This window comes from Canis lupus, chromosome 10 (genome assembly GCF_003254725.2).
Source record: "Canis lupus dingo isolate Sandy chromosome 10, ASM325472v2, whole genome shotgun sequence".
Taxonomy (NCBI): domain Eukaryota; kingdom Metazoa; phylum Chordata; class Mammalia; order Carnivora; family Canidae; genus Canis; species Canis lupus.
The window spans coordinates 49,283,447-49,298,332 of NC_064252.1; the positions used below are offsets into that span (position 1 = coordinate 49,283,447).

General features: G+C 49.6%; 1 protein-coding gene across 2 annotated transcripts in view; it reads left to right on the forward strand.

The window, feature by feature from the left end:
* Nucleotides 1-14,886, forward strand: part of PRKCE (protein kinase C epsilon) — a 525,000-nt gene that overhangs the window by 502,700 nt on the left and 7,414 nt on the right. The window contains exon 15 of one of the 2 annotated variants that reach the window (XM_035695928.2): nt 681-710. The exons of the other annotated variant lie outside the window; for it this stretch is intronic. Within the exon in view, the coding sequence (XP_035551821.1) occupies nt 681-695 (15 nt within the window). The 3' untranslated portion in view covers nt 696-710. The remainder of the gene's footprint in view (nt 1-680; nt 711-14,886) is intronic. 2 annotated transcript variants of the gene reach the window in all.

The window sequence follows — 14,886 nt, forward strand, 5'->3', positions numbered from 1 at the left end:
CTTGTATTCTCTCCCTCCCTCGTTTTCCCTTTTATACTCCTCTTGTCCACCATGTAGCCACCCACGGATCCAACTGACTCTGCCCAAGCCGTCAACACCAGACCAAAGGCTTGGTATCATGATGGGTTCACATCCGTCTCTGGAGGTGGCCTGCCTCAGAGCAAGGGCACATGGCAGCAGGTTGGGGGGGGGGGGCGGGGAATGGAAAAGCCAGTGAGGCTGGAGGTGAGGCCTCTGATGCTAGGAACAATCTCCAAGCATAGAATCCATCCGCCTGTTCCACTGGGGATGTCGATCCAAGGTGGTGGCATCGTCATGTAGTCAATAAATGTAGCACGATCCGCTTTTGCATTCCTGGTGCGCTCACCTTTGGGCACCAGAGAGGGCCGGAGTGATGTGTTCCGTGAGGTTGGGCAGCATCGTCTGACCACGCGGGTCTTGGAGGTGTTGTCCCACTCTGGGCCTCTCTCCTGTGTGATGCTCCTTTCCTGCCAAAAAACATGAGGCTCAGAGATTATGGCTCCCAGGGCTCTAGCGCTGGAAGTGGGGGAGGCCAGTGGAGGAGGGAGAGCCCTGCCTCCCCAGGAACCTAGCTAGCTCTCCTCAGTGAAAGCCAAGGGCAATGAGGGAAATGCTGGCCAAGTAAACTTCTCTTTGTGTACGTGTTCTCTTTTTTCAAGTTTGCGTCAGTGTGAGTGTCCCTCTTTAAGGTAAGGCCTCCAGAATGGGGAGTCTCTCCAGGTAGGTGAGCCCTCAGGCCCGGTGACATGGAGGCCCTTTCAACCTCATGATCCGTTTCCATCCAGCCATCCACACTGCATGGCGGGACCCTCAAGGGAGGCCTTCCCTGCATGCTCCTGCATGACCGGGCTGTGCTGAGAGAAAACCGGGAAGTGGGCAGGAGACCCTCACAACCTCACCAACCTAGGAGCCTGAGGAGGAGCCCTGCCGGACGGGCCGCCCCTTCCCCCAAAGCGAGGCCCCTGCCCCAGGCACCACCTGATGGTGTGCGCCGTGAAGACGGAGCCCCAGGTGACCGTTGCAGGCTGACCTCCTCCTCCACCTGGCAGAGCAGGAACGGGGCCTGGCCGGTTCCTATAGACGTCAGTCAGGGCATCCCCCTGCACTGCGTCCATGGCAGAGTGAGAGAGCTTAGCCTCCCAGAGGCTGCACGGTCCCACCAAGAGCCGGGACACCGGTCTGGGCCTGGAGGGCATGGGAAGTGTCCAGGAGCCTGCTTCTGGCAGTTGGCTTAGGTAGTGACATGGTACAGTGGACGGGCACCGGCTCTGACCACAGAGAGGCTTGGGTTGGAATACACCTGCTGTTGCAGGATAGCCACGTGGGCCTGGGGAGTCACTTTACCCCCAGACCTCTGGCCTCCTTGAGCCCCACGTCCTTAGCTATAAAATGGGGATGAAAACTACTCATAGAATTATGAACAGGATGAGCCAAACATGTAGATCTCTAGGAGTGTTAGCTCCCCTCTCCATTCTCCACCCGCACCCAGCCTGACGAAGCCTCTGCTTCCCCCCTCATCCCAGCAACCAAGAGCTAAGGCTTGCAGGAGGCCAGGCTGTGGGATCAGATGTGGCCAGGCTGCAGGAGAGTCAGGGCCTCGGGCCGCTGATCCGGGGAGCGGGGATAGTGATATCGCCTATGCTGAATGGCTGGGAGGAGGGCAAAGCAAATGGTGCGGAGTGGTCAGCACAGCCCTTGGGCACAGCAGGTGCTGCCACAGTGCTGACGCTGATAGTGCTGGAGACCCTGGGGCTCTAAGGCCAAGGGGCCGGACAGGGCACAGCTCCTGGAGAGGCCAGGGGTTCGCATGGGGATTACACCATGTGGTCAGGGAAGCTGCCATCGCAGGGAAGAAGAGCAGGTGAGGCCTGGCAGAGAGCGCCTTCCAGCCTCTGCCCAGAGACTTCTGGTGTTTAATTCTGGCCCTGCCCCTGTTCTGAGATGAGGAGGTGGGCACCGGGAGCCCGGAGATACAGCAAGGCAGAGATGGACCCAGCCATTCTAATGGCCTTTGGGGAACCCCAAGGGTCTGGCCCCCTTGAACTGTATGAGTTTACTTCTTCTGCCTTCTTTCTTTCTCAGCGGGGCTGTTGCTGAGCACAACCCTGCAGCCCAGCCCTAAAGTGGTGGCAGCCTGATGACGCCATGGCCCTGTGAACACAGCAGGTTCCCAAGTATTTCTAAGCTACACAGCCTCAGTGAGGCATCTTTGACTCTGCAGAAGAGATTTCTCCATCTGAGAACCGTGTTTGCAGGAGCATTCCTGTGGCCCGACCTGCACGTCAGTTTGGTGCCCCCACCTATCACCTCAGGGGAGGAATTTGAGCCCTGGGCTGGGCTGGGTTGGGCATTTCTATAAGCTCCGAAGTTTTCATCTATGATTTCACAGCTGTTAGGTTGGGATTTGCCGTCATGGGTTCATCAAACTGGTGTATATTGAACTTCATGTCCTCCCCACTCCATCAGCACTTGAGCTAACGCACAACCTACCAGGGAGCGTGGGACCTGCAGGCTATGTCTGTTTGAAGGGGGGAAGGTCCTCCAGAGGAGCTGGATCTCTTGGCAGAGAAAGCCAGAAAGGTTTAGGGAGAGACAACCTTTAGGGAAGAGGTGCTGGGGGAAAGGAGGGAAAGGCAGGGTTCAGGGCGCCTGGGTGGCTCAGTCGGTTAAGCCTCTGCCTCCGACTCAGGTCATGATCCAGGGGACCTGGGATTTGAGCCCCACATTGGGCTCCCTGCTCAGCAGAGAGTCGGCTTCTCCCTTTCTCTCTCCCTCTGCCTCTCCCCCTGTTTCTACTAGCTCTCTTTCTCTCTCAAATAAATAAATAAAATCTTTAAAAAAAAAAAAAAAGACGGGGTTCAAATCAGCAATTTTCAGAATTTTCAGCAGGAATTTGGAGAGCACATACTTTCTGCCCTCTGAGAAGCTGCAGAGGAGGCTGGCTCATATAGGAAGTAAAGAACCCCCCAGGGCAGCCCCGGTGGCTCAGCCTTTTAGCGCCGCCTTCAGTCCAGAGCGGGATCCTAGAGACCCGGGATCGAATCCCACGTCAGGCTCCCGGTGCATGGAGCCTGCTTCTCCCTCTGCCTGTGTCTCTGCCTCTCTCTCTGCATCTCTCTGTGTCTCTCATGGATAAATAAATAAAATCATTAAAAAAAAAAAAGAACCCTCTATCACCCTAAGGTTACCATCCTGAGGAGTTTGGGCAGCAGGAAGTCCTTGAGGAATACCAGTGTAGTGTCAAATCCAGGACTTGACTTGGGGACGGAGTCTCTCAGGCTTGCCTCCTGGGGTTAGAGGAGAGGAAGGAGAGATGGAATGCAGAAGAGAGCTCCTGTAGACAAGCCAGCAGGCAGGGCCTCTGTGGACCATGGGAGCCACTGCCCACCCGTGATCTCATAGACGGCCCTGCCTGGGTGGGACCACATTGCTGCATGAGCAGCACCCTCCTGCCCCTCTCTTGCAGAAGAGGGTAACCGAGGGTCTGGCAGCCTGGAGCGGAGGGCCAGCAGTCAGAGGCTGGATACCGGGCATCCGAGGTTCCAGAGGCTAGAACCTCATCCAAGGTATGAGGAGTTCACTCAGCGGAGTGAACCTCATGCCTTCCCCATGGAGGGCCTCAGGCCTCCAGGCCTCCGGCCAGCATTTGGTCTTTGAAGGGTACAGGCATCAAGGGAAGCTTGCACGGAAAGCCAACCGTGTTCCCCACGCACACCAGCCTCCACGTCCAGGACTTTGAATCCCCAGGGGCACAGCTGGCTGTCACGGAAAAAAGAAGCTCTTGGAAACCCAGCTTTGCCACGGGGGGATCGGTGCCCTGTTTACACCCCCACTGTTTGTGCCGGGGCAGCAGATGGTAACAGAATTGGATTTGGCCTAACCTTTGACATTCAAACATTATTCCAGAATTCTGGGATTTGACAAACACACATTAGGTATGTGACCCATCATTACAGTTCAACGTCAGTCTTTTCAGAGTGAGGAGGCCTGGCTCATGTGCCTTCAGCACTCTGACCCTCCACGTGATTCTGGCTGCTTTTCTCTGGGACCTACTCCACCCCCAAAGGGCATTTCTTAGAGCGCAGAGCTTGAATGTCAGTGGAGTATTTCAGGTGTGCGAGCCCCAGCTAGGTGTGGAAGAAGGTCGAGAATGGCTGGGGCGGTGAGATACGATACTTGCCTTAAGTAGGGAGATGGGAAGATAAGCCTGTGGTGGGACTTATCATCTGTGATGACTTGGGAAATAAAGCAGACCTTGACTTGGGGCTTGGGCCAGACTCCCTCCTCCCGGCATCTCTACCAGTGTTTGGAAACCACAGGACTGGTGGTCCTCCTGGGGAGGCAGGGCAGATTCAGGCTCCAGGTACCCAGGCACCTGGGATGTGAGTGTTCCACTAAATGATTCAGAATACAGTCGCTCCAAAACATGAGATTCCAGAATTGAGCCCCCACCTGGTACCACAGGCAGTGAGGACAGGGCTGGGTGCTGGTCTCTGTATCTGTGAGATGCGGAGCAAGTCCCTGAATTTCTCTGCTCCCTTCCTGTAAAATGTGGGACTTATGTAATGCCTACAGTGTCTTCTAGCTCCATGAGGGCAGGGATTGGAGCTTCTTTGAAGTCAACTTTATTGTAATAAAATTCACATAGAATAAAATCTACCCATTTAATGCGTGTGTTGTGATGCATTTTCACAAATGGGTGCACCCGTGTTACCAGCAGCGCGGTGAATATATAGGACATCTCTACCCCAAATGGTTCCCAGGTGCCCTTTGCCCCGGGCAGTCCCTGATCTGCTTTCTGTCACTGGAGAGTAGGTTTGGCTTTTCTAGAGTTTAATATATATATATGGAGCCTTGTAGTATGTGCTCTTTTGTGTCTGGCTTCTTTCACTCAGCGTCATGTGTTTGAGACTTGGGAATTATATTTTTAACTTTTTAACCATGGAAAATTTCAAACACGTACAGAAGTAGAGAGAATCCCCGTGTATCCGTCACCCAACACCAACAATTAGCCGGCTCTGGTTAATTTGTTAGGGGAGGGATTTTATCTGTTTCGTGCACAGCTGTGCCCTCAGCATAACTCCTGGCAGTCAGCAGGCATTCAGTGTATGTGCGTGGGGTGAGCGAATGAATGAATTCTGTGGATCGACAGTTTTTTTTCCAGAGAATATTTCTGTCTCAGCTCCATCTCCAAATTCTCTCCTCACCTTTTATGGCCCAAGAGCTATTCCAGTGTCTGCCTGGGAACTTGGGGGGTGATAAGATCCTGCATTAGGAAACCTGAAATTGTTGAACGGTAAGAGAGGTAGGTGACCTCATCTTGACTTGAGAGGCATATATTAGAGTGTTTACAATCCCCGTTTCAAAGCCAGCAGGCAGAGCAATAATAAATCCCAGCCAAGAGAACTGATTTCTATCTAGAACATTTTCATAAATAAGGTGGGGGTGGGATTGGTGAGTGGAGGAACAGAGCTTGTGCCAAGACCATATTGGAAAGCTTCTCTGGGCACCAAAAGGTATCCCTAGAAGAGCTGAACCCAACAGCTGTCAACAGTGACACTGCTTCGAGAAGTAGATGCTACGTGAGAAAGGACCCCATAGTGAGAAGTGGACGGGGCCAGCTTTGCCACCGTGAGCTTGCCCACTTTCAGCCAGAGACCCGGGCTCCTGATCGGGCACAGGTCCTGCTGCTGCACGTCCTGCGTGGGGCCGGCTCGGTGCAGAGCCCAGCTGGGGCGCTCAGGCCTCGGGCGAGCCACAGCACGCAGGACACTGTCTCCTCCTCGGCTGTTTATTCCTGGATATCCATTCTGGGTTCTCCACGTGTTATCAGTTCCCCACACCCCTACTGGGTACCCTGTTACCCTACTTTGGGGTCTCTCCAGCAGTGGGTTGTAAAAATCAATTTAACACATCAGGTGAAGAAAACTATTTTAATGCAGGATAGGATAGGATAGGATAGGATAAGATAGGGTAGGGTGAGGTGGGGTTGGGTCGCGTCAGTAGAATAGAACAGAATAAACAGAACACCAGACTAGAGCCCAGAATGCAATGCAGGTAAGGTCTAGTTTGCTGAATCTTTCCCGGAACTGCTGGGAAAAATCCCCCTGGGATGAGGGGATGGTCCACTAGGTTATATACAAAATGTATTTCTTACTGCTTGTTATAATAGAACATTTTGAAGGGCTATGCCCTTCATCACCCTAATGTCTAAGAAATGAACCCAAAAAAGTATAGTGGGGATGGCGATCTCCTGGACTGTGAGGGACACAGGGAAGAATGCAGGTGTTTGTAACATAGCAACAAGACTACAGGTGGAAGCCACTGAACTGGGTACCTGTGCTGGGCTCCGGGCTGGAGTCCTCAGCAGGAAGGTACGTTTCAGGGACATTGGCCTTGGGGCCAGAACATCTGAATTCAGTCCTGGCTGCACCTTGGGCAAGCTGTTTCATGATCCCTCTCGTGGGGGCTGTGGCAGCACAGCCTGCCCCCTAGGGTGGGGTGAGCTTGAGTGAATCAGGTGGGTGAAGCATTGAGTGCAGTCCCCAGCACCTGGAAGAGCCTCCATGCATGAGCTTTATGACGTTTCCACATGCAGAAAGAGGTGTGCCGAGCCCAGTGCCAAAGCTAGGAACACAAGAGAGAGATGCCCAGCATGTCACTACTTCGCCCTAGTTCTAAGGAGTCCCAGGGAAGAGGCACGGGGCAGCCCAGATGTATGAGGGGGACCAGCCTAGGTTGAGGATGGTTCCCCAGGAAGGGGTGTTTCCTTCCCCACATAGCAGCACCAGACTCCTTAGCAGAATGGAGGCCTTGTGGCCTCAGGGATGGTTTCAGAAGTCCTTTATAGCATTTGAGAGGGAAATGGACCCTCTTTTACTCTTATTTCCCATCCAAGGGGGTGGCGGACTCACCTTCTGAGCAAAGCTGTTGCTCCTTGCCATCCTCTGGGGACTCAGCAAGGTCCACGGAATTAACCTGAAGCTGGCGAGTCCCCAGTTCTGAGCCAGGCACTGCTAGTGGTAGAGGGTGCTCCCTGCCTCACTGGGGAGCCAAGATTCACAGGGCACTTAGAGGCACCTCCAGGCCATTTATAAACTCCACACTGAATGTCATCAAGTACCTGTGTGCCCCGCACAGGTGGTGAGGACTTGTCCCTCACCACATGGCCCAGAATGACTCTTGGCTGAAATGTATGCATTGCACATTGATTATCAAATTTTAGAGGCAGGTAGTCACAAAGTGTACTTCTCTGTGAACCTTGGCCGGCCTGGGACGGTGGTGGGCTGGGAGGGTTTGAGCAGGTATAATAAGCGCCACCCTTTGGAGCTGCACAGAAACACCTCCTGCCCTAAAAGGAATGAAAAAGTGCTGTCTGTAGAAAGCTTTGATACAAATGACTTCACCTAGTCTTAAAAGAACCCTCTGGAAAGAGGCTCAGATCCAAAGTCTGAGTCCAAGGGACTTTTCCCAATCATTTTCATAGGGTCGCTTCAGCCTTTCTGCCGAACACTTACCACCCCAGAGGGAACATCCCGTGTTGGGAACTCCCATGGTCTAAGGGACTTAAACAAAAGGGGACATTTCAGGTCCTGAGAATGCTTGTCAGGGTGTCTTCCCCTAGGTGGATTCCTCAGAGTTCTCAGACCTTAGAGAGACTCAGGCTTTGCACAAGGGGAAACTTTCAAATCTGTGGTCTTAGCAATCAGATCACGACTTCTTCAAGAATCCGTCAACTCTTCCCAGAAAAATGTTTCCATAAGCCCAACACCCTATATTGTGTTCTATAAGGTTCACAGGAGCCTTGAATTCCAGTCCCTAGCACAGGGCTTGGCCAGCTGGCCCCCAGGCTAAATCCAGCCCACTGCCTCTTTTGGTGCAGTCCTCAGACTAAGAGTGGTTTTTACATTTCTCTTAATATGGTTGAAGAAGAATGTTTCATGACACATGAACATTACATGAAATTCAATGTCAGCGTTCCTACCTAAAGCTTTACTGGGAACACAGCCACACTGGTGCAGTTGTGTCTTGTCTGCAGCTGCTTGAGCCACAGCGTCATAGTGGAGTGCTTGTAACAGAGACCCTGTGGTTCACGAAACCCACATATCTACTATATGGCCCTTTGGAAAATATTTGCCACTCCTGCTTTAGGAGTAAGACCCCCAGGTTAAGAGGCTTGCTTGAAGTGTTTTACTTAAAATAATTGAGCTGTAGAATTAAGAGGTACAACAACTTGAAAATCACCTTGACAAGTTCCCCACTTGACCGTGTTAGCAGGAAATGCCAGGGAATTGTGTCTTGGGTTCTCCCTTTAAAGTTCCATGGGTTTCTAGTTGGCACTGCCTTACAAATGAACCCAACTTTCGGGTAGTCTCTGTGAAGTTTTGTTTAAAAAGCACCATAACAAGTGTACAGAGTTTGGTAACAACTTCTTTATATTGGGGATACCCACCCTCCCCTGTAATAGAAATCCTGGAGAGGCAGTTCTGCAGACCCCTTATTGACTGCTCATTCATAGACAAATTGTAGCTGGCTGAACTCCTGGGATCACTGCAGTGTTTGCTGGGTATGAGGGAGGAGGTTGGTGTCAGTTAGCAAGAGTTTCCAAAGTCTGGGGACTTTGGTGGCTCAGGGATTGAGCATCTGCCTTTGGCTCAGGTCATGATCCCGGGGTCCTGGGATCGAGTCCCACATCAGGCTCCCTGCATGGAGCCTGCTTCTCTCTCTGCCTGTGTCTGCCTCTCTCTGTGTCTCTCATGAATAAATAAATAAAATCTTAAAAAAAAAAAAAAAGCGTTCCCAAAGTAACTCTTCAAATGGAATTTGTGAAAATGCATAATTTTTATAGTCTAGCAAACAATAATGAGCAGACAAGGAGAGAGTGGAAATTGTTGGATTTCATCAAACAGCTGCTTTGTTAGAACTCAGCTGTGGAGGTTCATTCAGAAGGCCTGGTAGTCTGAGGGACTTGGTCCTTTGTAAAAATATGTGTATACAGACTGCCTCAGAAGTAAAGCAACTTTCCCTCGGAAGTGGTTTAGACAAAAGGCAGTCGACCAGATTATAGGGGAGGGGGCACTTGAGACTACCACCTGAGGCTTGGGTGGCTCCTCAGCAACTCATGCCAGCAACACCACGTTCCCATGATGCTCTCTCCTTTGAACCAGTGAATGGCCAAAAACCGAGTGGCTCCCCATCTTTAAATGCCATGAACTGAATCATTTGTGCTTAAAAAGCAATGGGTCTTGATTTTCTTTACCCCTAAAAGGTGGAAGCAACTCGACTAGAGTAGAAGTCACAGGCTGGAGATTGTGTGACCCTTTCAGCCAGGCTACCTTTTTTTTTTTTTTTTTTTTTTTTTTTAACTGAATTAGTTGAAACATTGAGAAATTAGGAGATCTAAATGAAAATGTATCTGGAGCATTTCCTGGACATTCAGAAGGCCTAGAAACCCTGGGTCTTGTTCTTGAAGATGGCATCACGGGTGAGGCATGAGGTCCCCCTGTGCCTCAGTCTCTAGCAGCTCTCCATGCTCCCCAGGCTCCCTCGGCACGCACACACACCCTGCTCATTACGGAGAAGCTATGACATCACTGCCAGCACCACTAAACATAAAATTTGTATCCTTTTTTTTTTTTTAATCTTTATTCTAGAAAGTTTGAAGATGGCCCACCAGGGTATAAAGTACATACTCTAAAATATAATATCTGTGAAAATGAGGAAAGAAAAATGGGCAGGAAGGCAAAAACAAAAACAAAAAATCAGGAATGTTCTTTGGGGAAGCGGTGGAGCTCACACATTTGGCTCTTAGCTTTTGAGAGCAGACTTAGTTCTAGAGTCTGAGAGCAAGGGACACAACACACCCAAGGTGCCCTGGTGAAACAGGGACTATTCTGTGAACTGAGATCAAATAGAACTCTCTCTCAAGGAGCATCCCAAAGACAATGCTGTTTGTTCTAACCACACAGTTGTGATAAATCTTGATGAGGAAGCAACGCTCTTCATTTACTCTCACCATTTACATGTGTTATTTCATGAACTCCTTATAACAAATATAGGGGGAGGACTACTAACATCCCCATTTCACAGGTGGTGAAACTAAAGCACAGAGAGACGGCAGGATTTGCCCATGGTTGCAGAGCCAGACAGAATCAGGCATGGAACCCAGGCCGGCTGGCCGCAGAGAACATGCGCTAACCCACTGAACTACACTGCCTTTCAGAGCTGACACCAGGGGAAACCAGTGTGGCTTCCACTGAGCCTTTGGGTATCCCCATTCATAAAGGCTAATACCAAATAAGGAAAGGAGGGCATGAAATTGAGAAGGAATGCCAGTATGTAGCATGAGCTGCAGAGGAAGCCAAATCCAGAACAACTCAATGATAGGCCCCTAAGTAGGCTTTTAAACCACAAAAAGGCTCTCTGAAACTAAGGAAAAGAAGGAAGAAAGGGATTCACTGCTCCTTTACACAAAGGGACTCAACCAAGCTGCATGTCAGAATCACTTACAAAGCTTTAAAAAAAAAAAAAAAAAAAAAGACAGAGGTCTGGGCCTCACCCTTGGAGAGTCCAGTTCATGAGGTGTGGGGCAAGATCCAGGGGTCTTGGGGTTTTTTTTTTTTTTTATTGTTTTTAAGTTTTTGTTTTTTTTTTTTAATTATTCAGGGCTCATCATGACAAGTGCATTCCTCAATCCCCACCCCCTCTTTCCCCTGTCCCCCCACCCACCTCCCTTCTGGCCACCATCAGTTTATACTCTGGAGTTAAGAGTCTGTTTCTTGGTCTCGGTCTCTCTCTCTCTCTCTGTCTGTCTCTATTTCCCTTTGGTTTCTTAAATTCCACATATGAGTAAAATCATATGGTATTTGTCTTTTTCTGACTTATTTCACATAATATTCTCTAGCTCCATCCATGTTGTTGCAAATGGCAAGAGTGCGTTCTTTTTTATGGTTGAGTAATAGTCCATCACATATATACACCATACCTTCCTTATCTATTCATCAGTCGATGGATATTGGGCTGCTTCTATATCTTGGCTATTGTAAATAATGCTGCCGTAAACATCAGGGTGCATGTACCGCTTTGAATTAGTGTTTTTGTGTATCTTTGGGTAAATACCAGTAGTGTGATTCCTGGATCATAGAATGGTTCTGTTTTTAACTTCTTGAGGAACCTCCATGCTGTCTTCCACAGTGGCTGCACCAGTTTGCATTCCCACCCACAGTGCACGAGGCTTCCTTTTTCAGGGGCACTTTGTTTGTTTTTGGTGCACAGACAGGATGAAAAAGCACTGTGTTAACCAGTGACAAAAAGCAAGGCTGTTATTTTGTCTCTAACTTTTCCCCGACGGGAAAAGACAGGAAAACTCTTAGAAGTACAGAGACTAGCTCAGAAACCACTAAGAGCTGAACTGGAATCCAAGGGAGGGAAATTAATGAATTACATTTAATAAAGCTCACTTGGCAGTCTGGGTTATACCCATGCCCCAGCCAGATGGCCAAGCAGTGGCACTGAGTCTCGGATGTGGGGCCAGCATCACTGTTATGTAAAGCTCCTAAAAATCCAGCATGTAGCTCCCTCATGTGCAAAAATATAGAATATGGGGATTTGGGATACTTGGAGATAGATGCTGTAAGAGCCAGATCTAGAAGTTTTTATAAGAAGATAGCTTGTCGACACTTGAGGGGGAAATGGTAATCACTCAGAGCCAATTAACTTCCATTCTAGACCAGTAGAGCAGAGAAATGAGGCAGGCATTATGTGTCTTTATTCCAGCAAAGCCATTGAAAGTCTCTGATATCATCCTCCTGGACAAGATGGAAAAAGGGACTGTAGCTGGTCAGTTCACAGTGGATTTAACAACAGTGTCCTCCAAGGGTGCTAGTGGACCTTTCAGCTTTGCAAGAGGGCTCTCTGGAGAGGGCAGGTCAGAGGGCTGGGCTCCGAGCCTGAGCCTGCCTTACACGGTATTGTCATACGCTCCTTAACAGAGTAATAGGGGGTGTGCCAGTCTTGTTTTGGGATGACACAGAGCCAAAGGATATAGCAGAGGAGATAGATGATAGAATTAAATTAACGTTATATTCTTATAGTACTTTAGAGTTTACGTGAGCTTTCCCTGTTACGCTCTCTTAGAACCCTCGGCAAGCTAGGTACATTTATTATCCCTACTTTCTTGGTTACAGACTGAGATCAGAGAAGTAAATTACAGAATCGTTATTTATGGTGATCTCTATAAGCCAGAAATATGTACCAAAATAAGAAGAAATCAAAGCTAAATGTAAAGGATTACATTTGGATTTTTTAAAAAATCCATTTCAGAAGATTGACATTTGCATTCATTTCCTGGGGCTGCCCTTGGAAAGAACCAGAGACTGGGTGCCTTAGAACAGAAATGTATTGTTTCAGGGTGCTTGGGTGGCTCAATGGTTAAGCATCTGCCTTTCGCTCAGGTCGTGATCCCAGGGTCCTGCTTCTCCCTCTGCAGGGAGCCTGCTTCTCCTTCTGCCTAGATCTCTGCTTCTCTGTGTCGTGCATAAATAAATAAAATCTTTTCAATCAACCAACCAATCAATAAAAAGGTCAGGGCGGCTCAGTGCCAGATGAACTCTGTACATCTTGCCCTGATTTGTTTAAAGAAAATCTGAGAGTATGACCAATTCTTGGTTCACAAAATTAAGAGGAGGAGAAAGGGATGGAGGATTATGTTTGGAGAAATTTCTAGGTAAAGGATAGCTAACTTGAAGTTCTGTTCTGTTCCAACCCTCATTTTTGCCAGGCAAGACCCTATGCAGTTATATAGTCTTTATTTCATTTTACTTCACATGTGAGCATGTCTGTATAAACATACCCACGTGTACTCTGTTATTTAGAATGTGTGGTATAATGAATATACATGCATGTGCAAAGATTTGGTTAATGGATAGTGAGCAAGTATTCTAATTATTTGAATTCTTGCTTTTCCTTTTCAAGTATTTAAAAGAGCAAAGTGGAACTGAAACAAGAATATTGACATTTCAAAGCCAGGAGGAATTTGGGGTTTGACTATTACGGTGAAAGAAATTGGTTCCAGCAAATGGATATTATGTTCTGCTGTGTCCCCTGCTTTGCAGGCGGTACCTTCAGGGATCTGAGAGGAGCCGGTGACCCATATGACCTATTAGAAGGGGCCTTGTGCATGACCCAGGAAGTGCCTTGGGCACTGGGAGGGTGTGGGATAGGGTGAGGCTGCTGTCCGGGAGGACCTAAGAGGGCATTGGAACCTGACATGGGACCTAGACAAAAAAAGCTGGCATTTTGGAGATTGTGTGGAGATAGCATGTCCCCCCACCCCGACCCCCATCCCCATCTGGTTGTGCGTGTGGGTCACAGTGACCACTCCCTTGCTCTTGTCATGCCAGGTAGAGGCAAAGAGGTGGGCAGGGCCCAGCAGAGTGGCCACATGAAAGCCAGCCCCGTGCCCCAGCCTGTAAGATCAGGGAGTTCTCTGTGTGCTTTAGAACAAAGTCATCTGTTGATCTCGTAATCAGATGAAGACAGAAGCAGAAATCGTTGGCTCCTCTGAAAGCTCGTGTTTATGACTTCAGTACAGTAAGTGAACGCATTGCATCAGCCAGACAGGAAGCGAGCATTCGGGCCGTCTGCCCACGTCCGTGCTGAGGTCCAAGCGCTACCACGGCCGGCTGATCCCCAAGCCCTCAGCCGCCTCTGGTGACTTACAAGGCAGGCCCAGTGGCTCAGCTTCTCGGATGCACCTTCTCCAGGGATCTGGAGCGACCCGTAACTGTTTCCATGAACTACCTCACTCCCCCATCACAGATACCAAAGATGTGCCCTTCCCCCAGAGTTAGCCCCAGACCCCTCAAAGCCCAGGCCTTGTCTCTGAAGGGATGCCAGAGGGAACGGGAGTGTCCTTTCCTGTAACATCATCCACAAGGGGTAGTGACAGAAACTGCCCTTAGCCCATCCGTCTTGATGGAAATTTCCCGAACTCTGGCTGAACCTGTTTGTGTTTGTCTCGTGCCAGCCATCAGGGAAGCCCCATGCCCCAAGCTGACCACTCCTCAGGAAGGAAACCCCATGAACTAGGTAGGCCTCAGTCTACCTGTTTCTCTGGGCCTCCCTGCTCTAGGCCCCGCGTGGGTCAGATGTCAGCCATCTCACCACTTGGCCTGCACACTCCCCCAAATGAAAAGCCCCTCTGGTCTAACAGCTGCCAGTGGTCCTAAATCCAGAGCGCTTTACCAGCTGTAGATACAGTAGCAGCAAGAGAGGTGCATTCACTCCTTTTCCAACAGATATTTATTGAGCGTTCACTGTGTGCTGGACAAGGCACTAGGCTGGGGATGGAAGGTGACTTCAAACCAGTCCTTGTCCCCAGGGCTCATGGATTAGTCAAAAAGGAGGAGGATACGTGTGATCCGTGCTGTGATGAGTTAGGAGAGATGACGGGCCACCCATAAGAGGCATGGAAGGACAGGAAGACTGCTTGAAGGAAGGGCATCTAAGTCGGAATGGGAAAGGTGAGAAATTCAGCTGGGTGATGAGGACGTGGGGCCGAAGATGGGATTGGGAGAGGGGCTTGCAGGCCAAGGATTAGCTATACAAAGGCTTGGAGTCAGGGAAGCCAGTGAGTGAATCCAGAGAACCTCATGGTGCACAAGCGCCTAGAAGAAGTGGGCAATTAGGTGAGGATGAGACCCTGAAGGACCTGAGACCCCAGGATTTTTCCCAAGAGCTATTGGGTACCATTGGAAGAATCTCAATCTCTGGAAAAAGCACTGGGAGGTCAGGTAGACAGTGGCTCTGCACTAGTTCAGCATTTGGAGGCATACAGAGAAATGTAAGACTCAGTCCCTCCTTCGA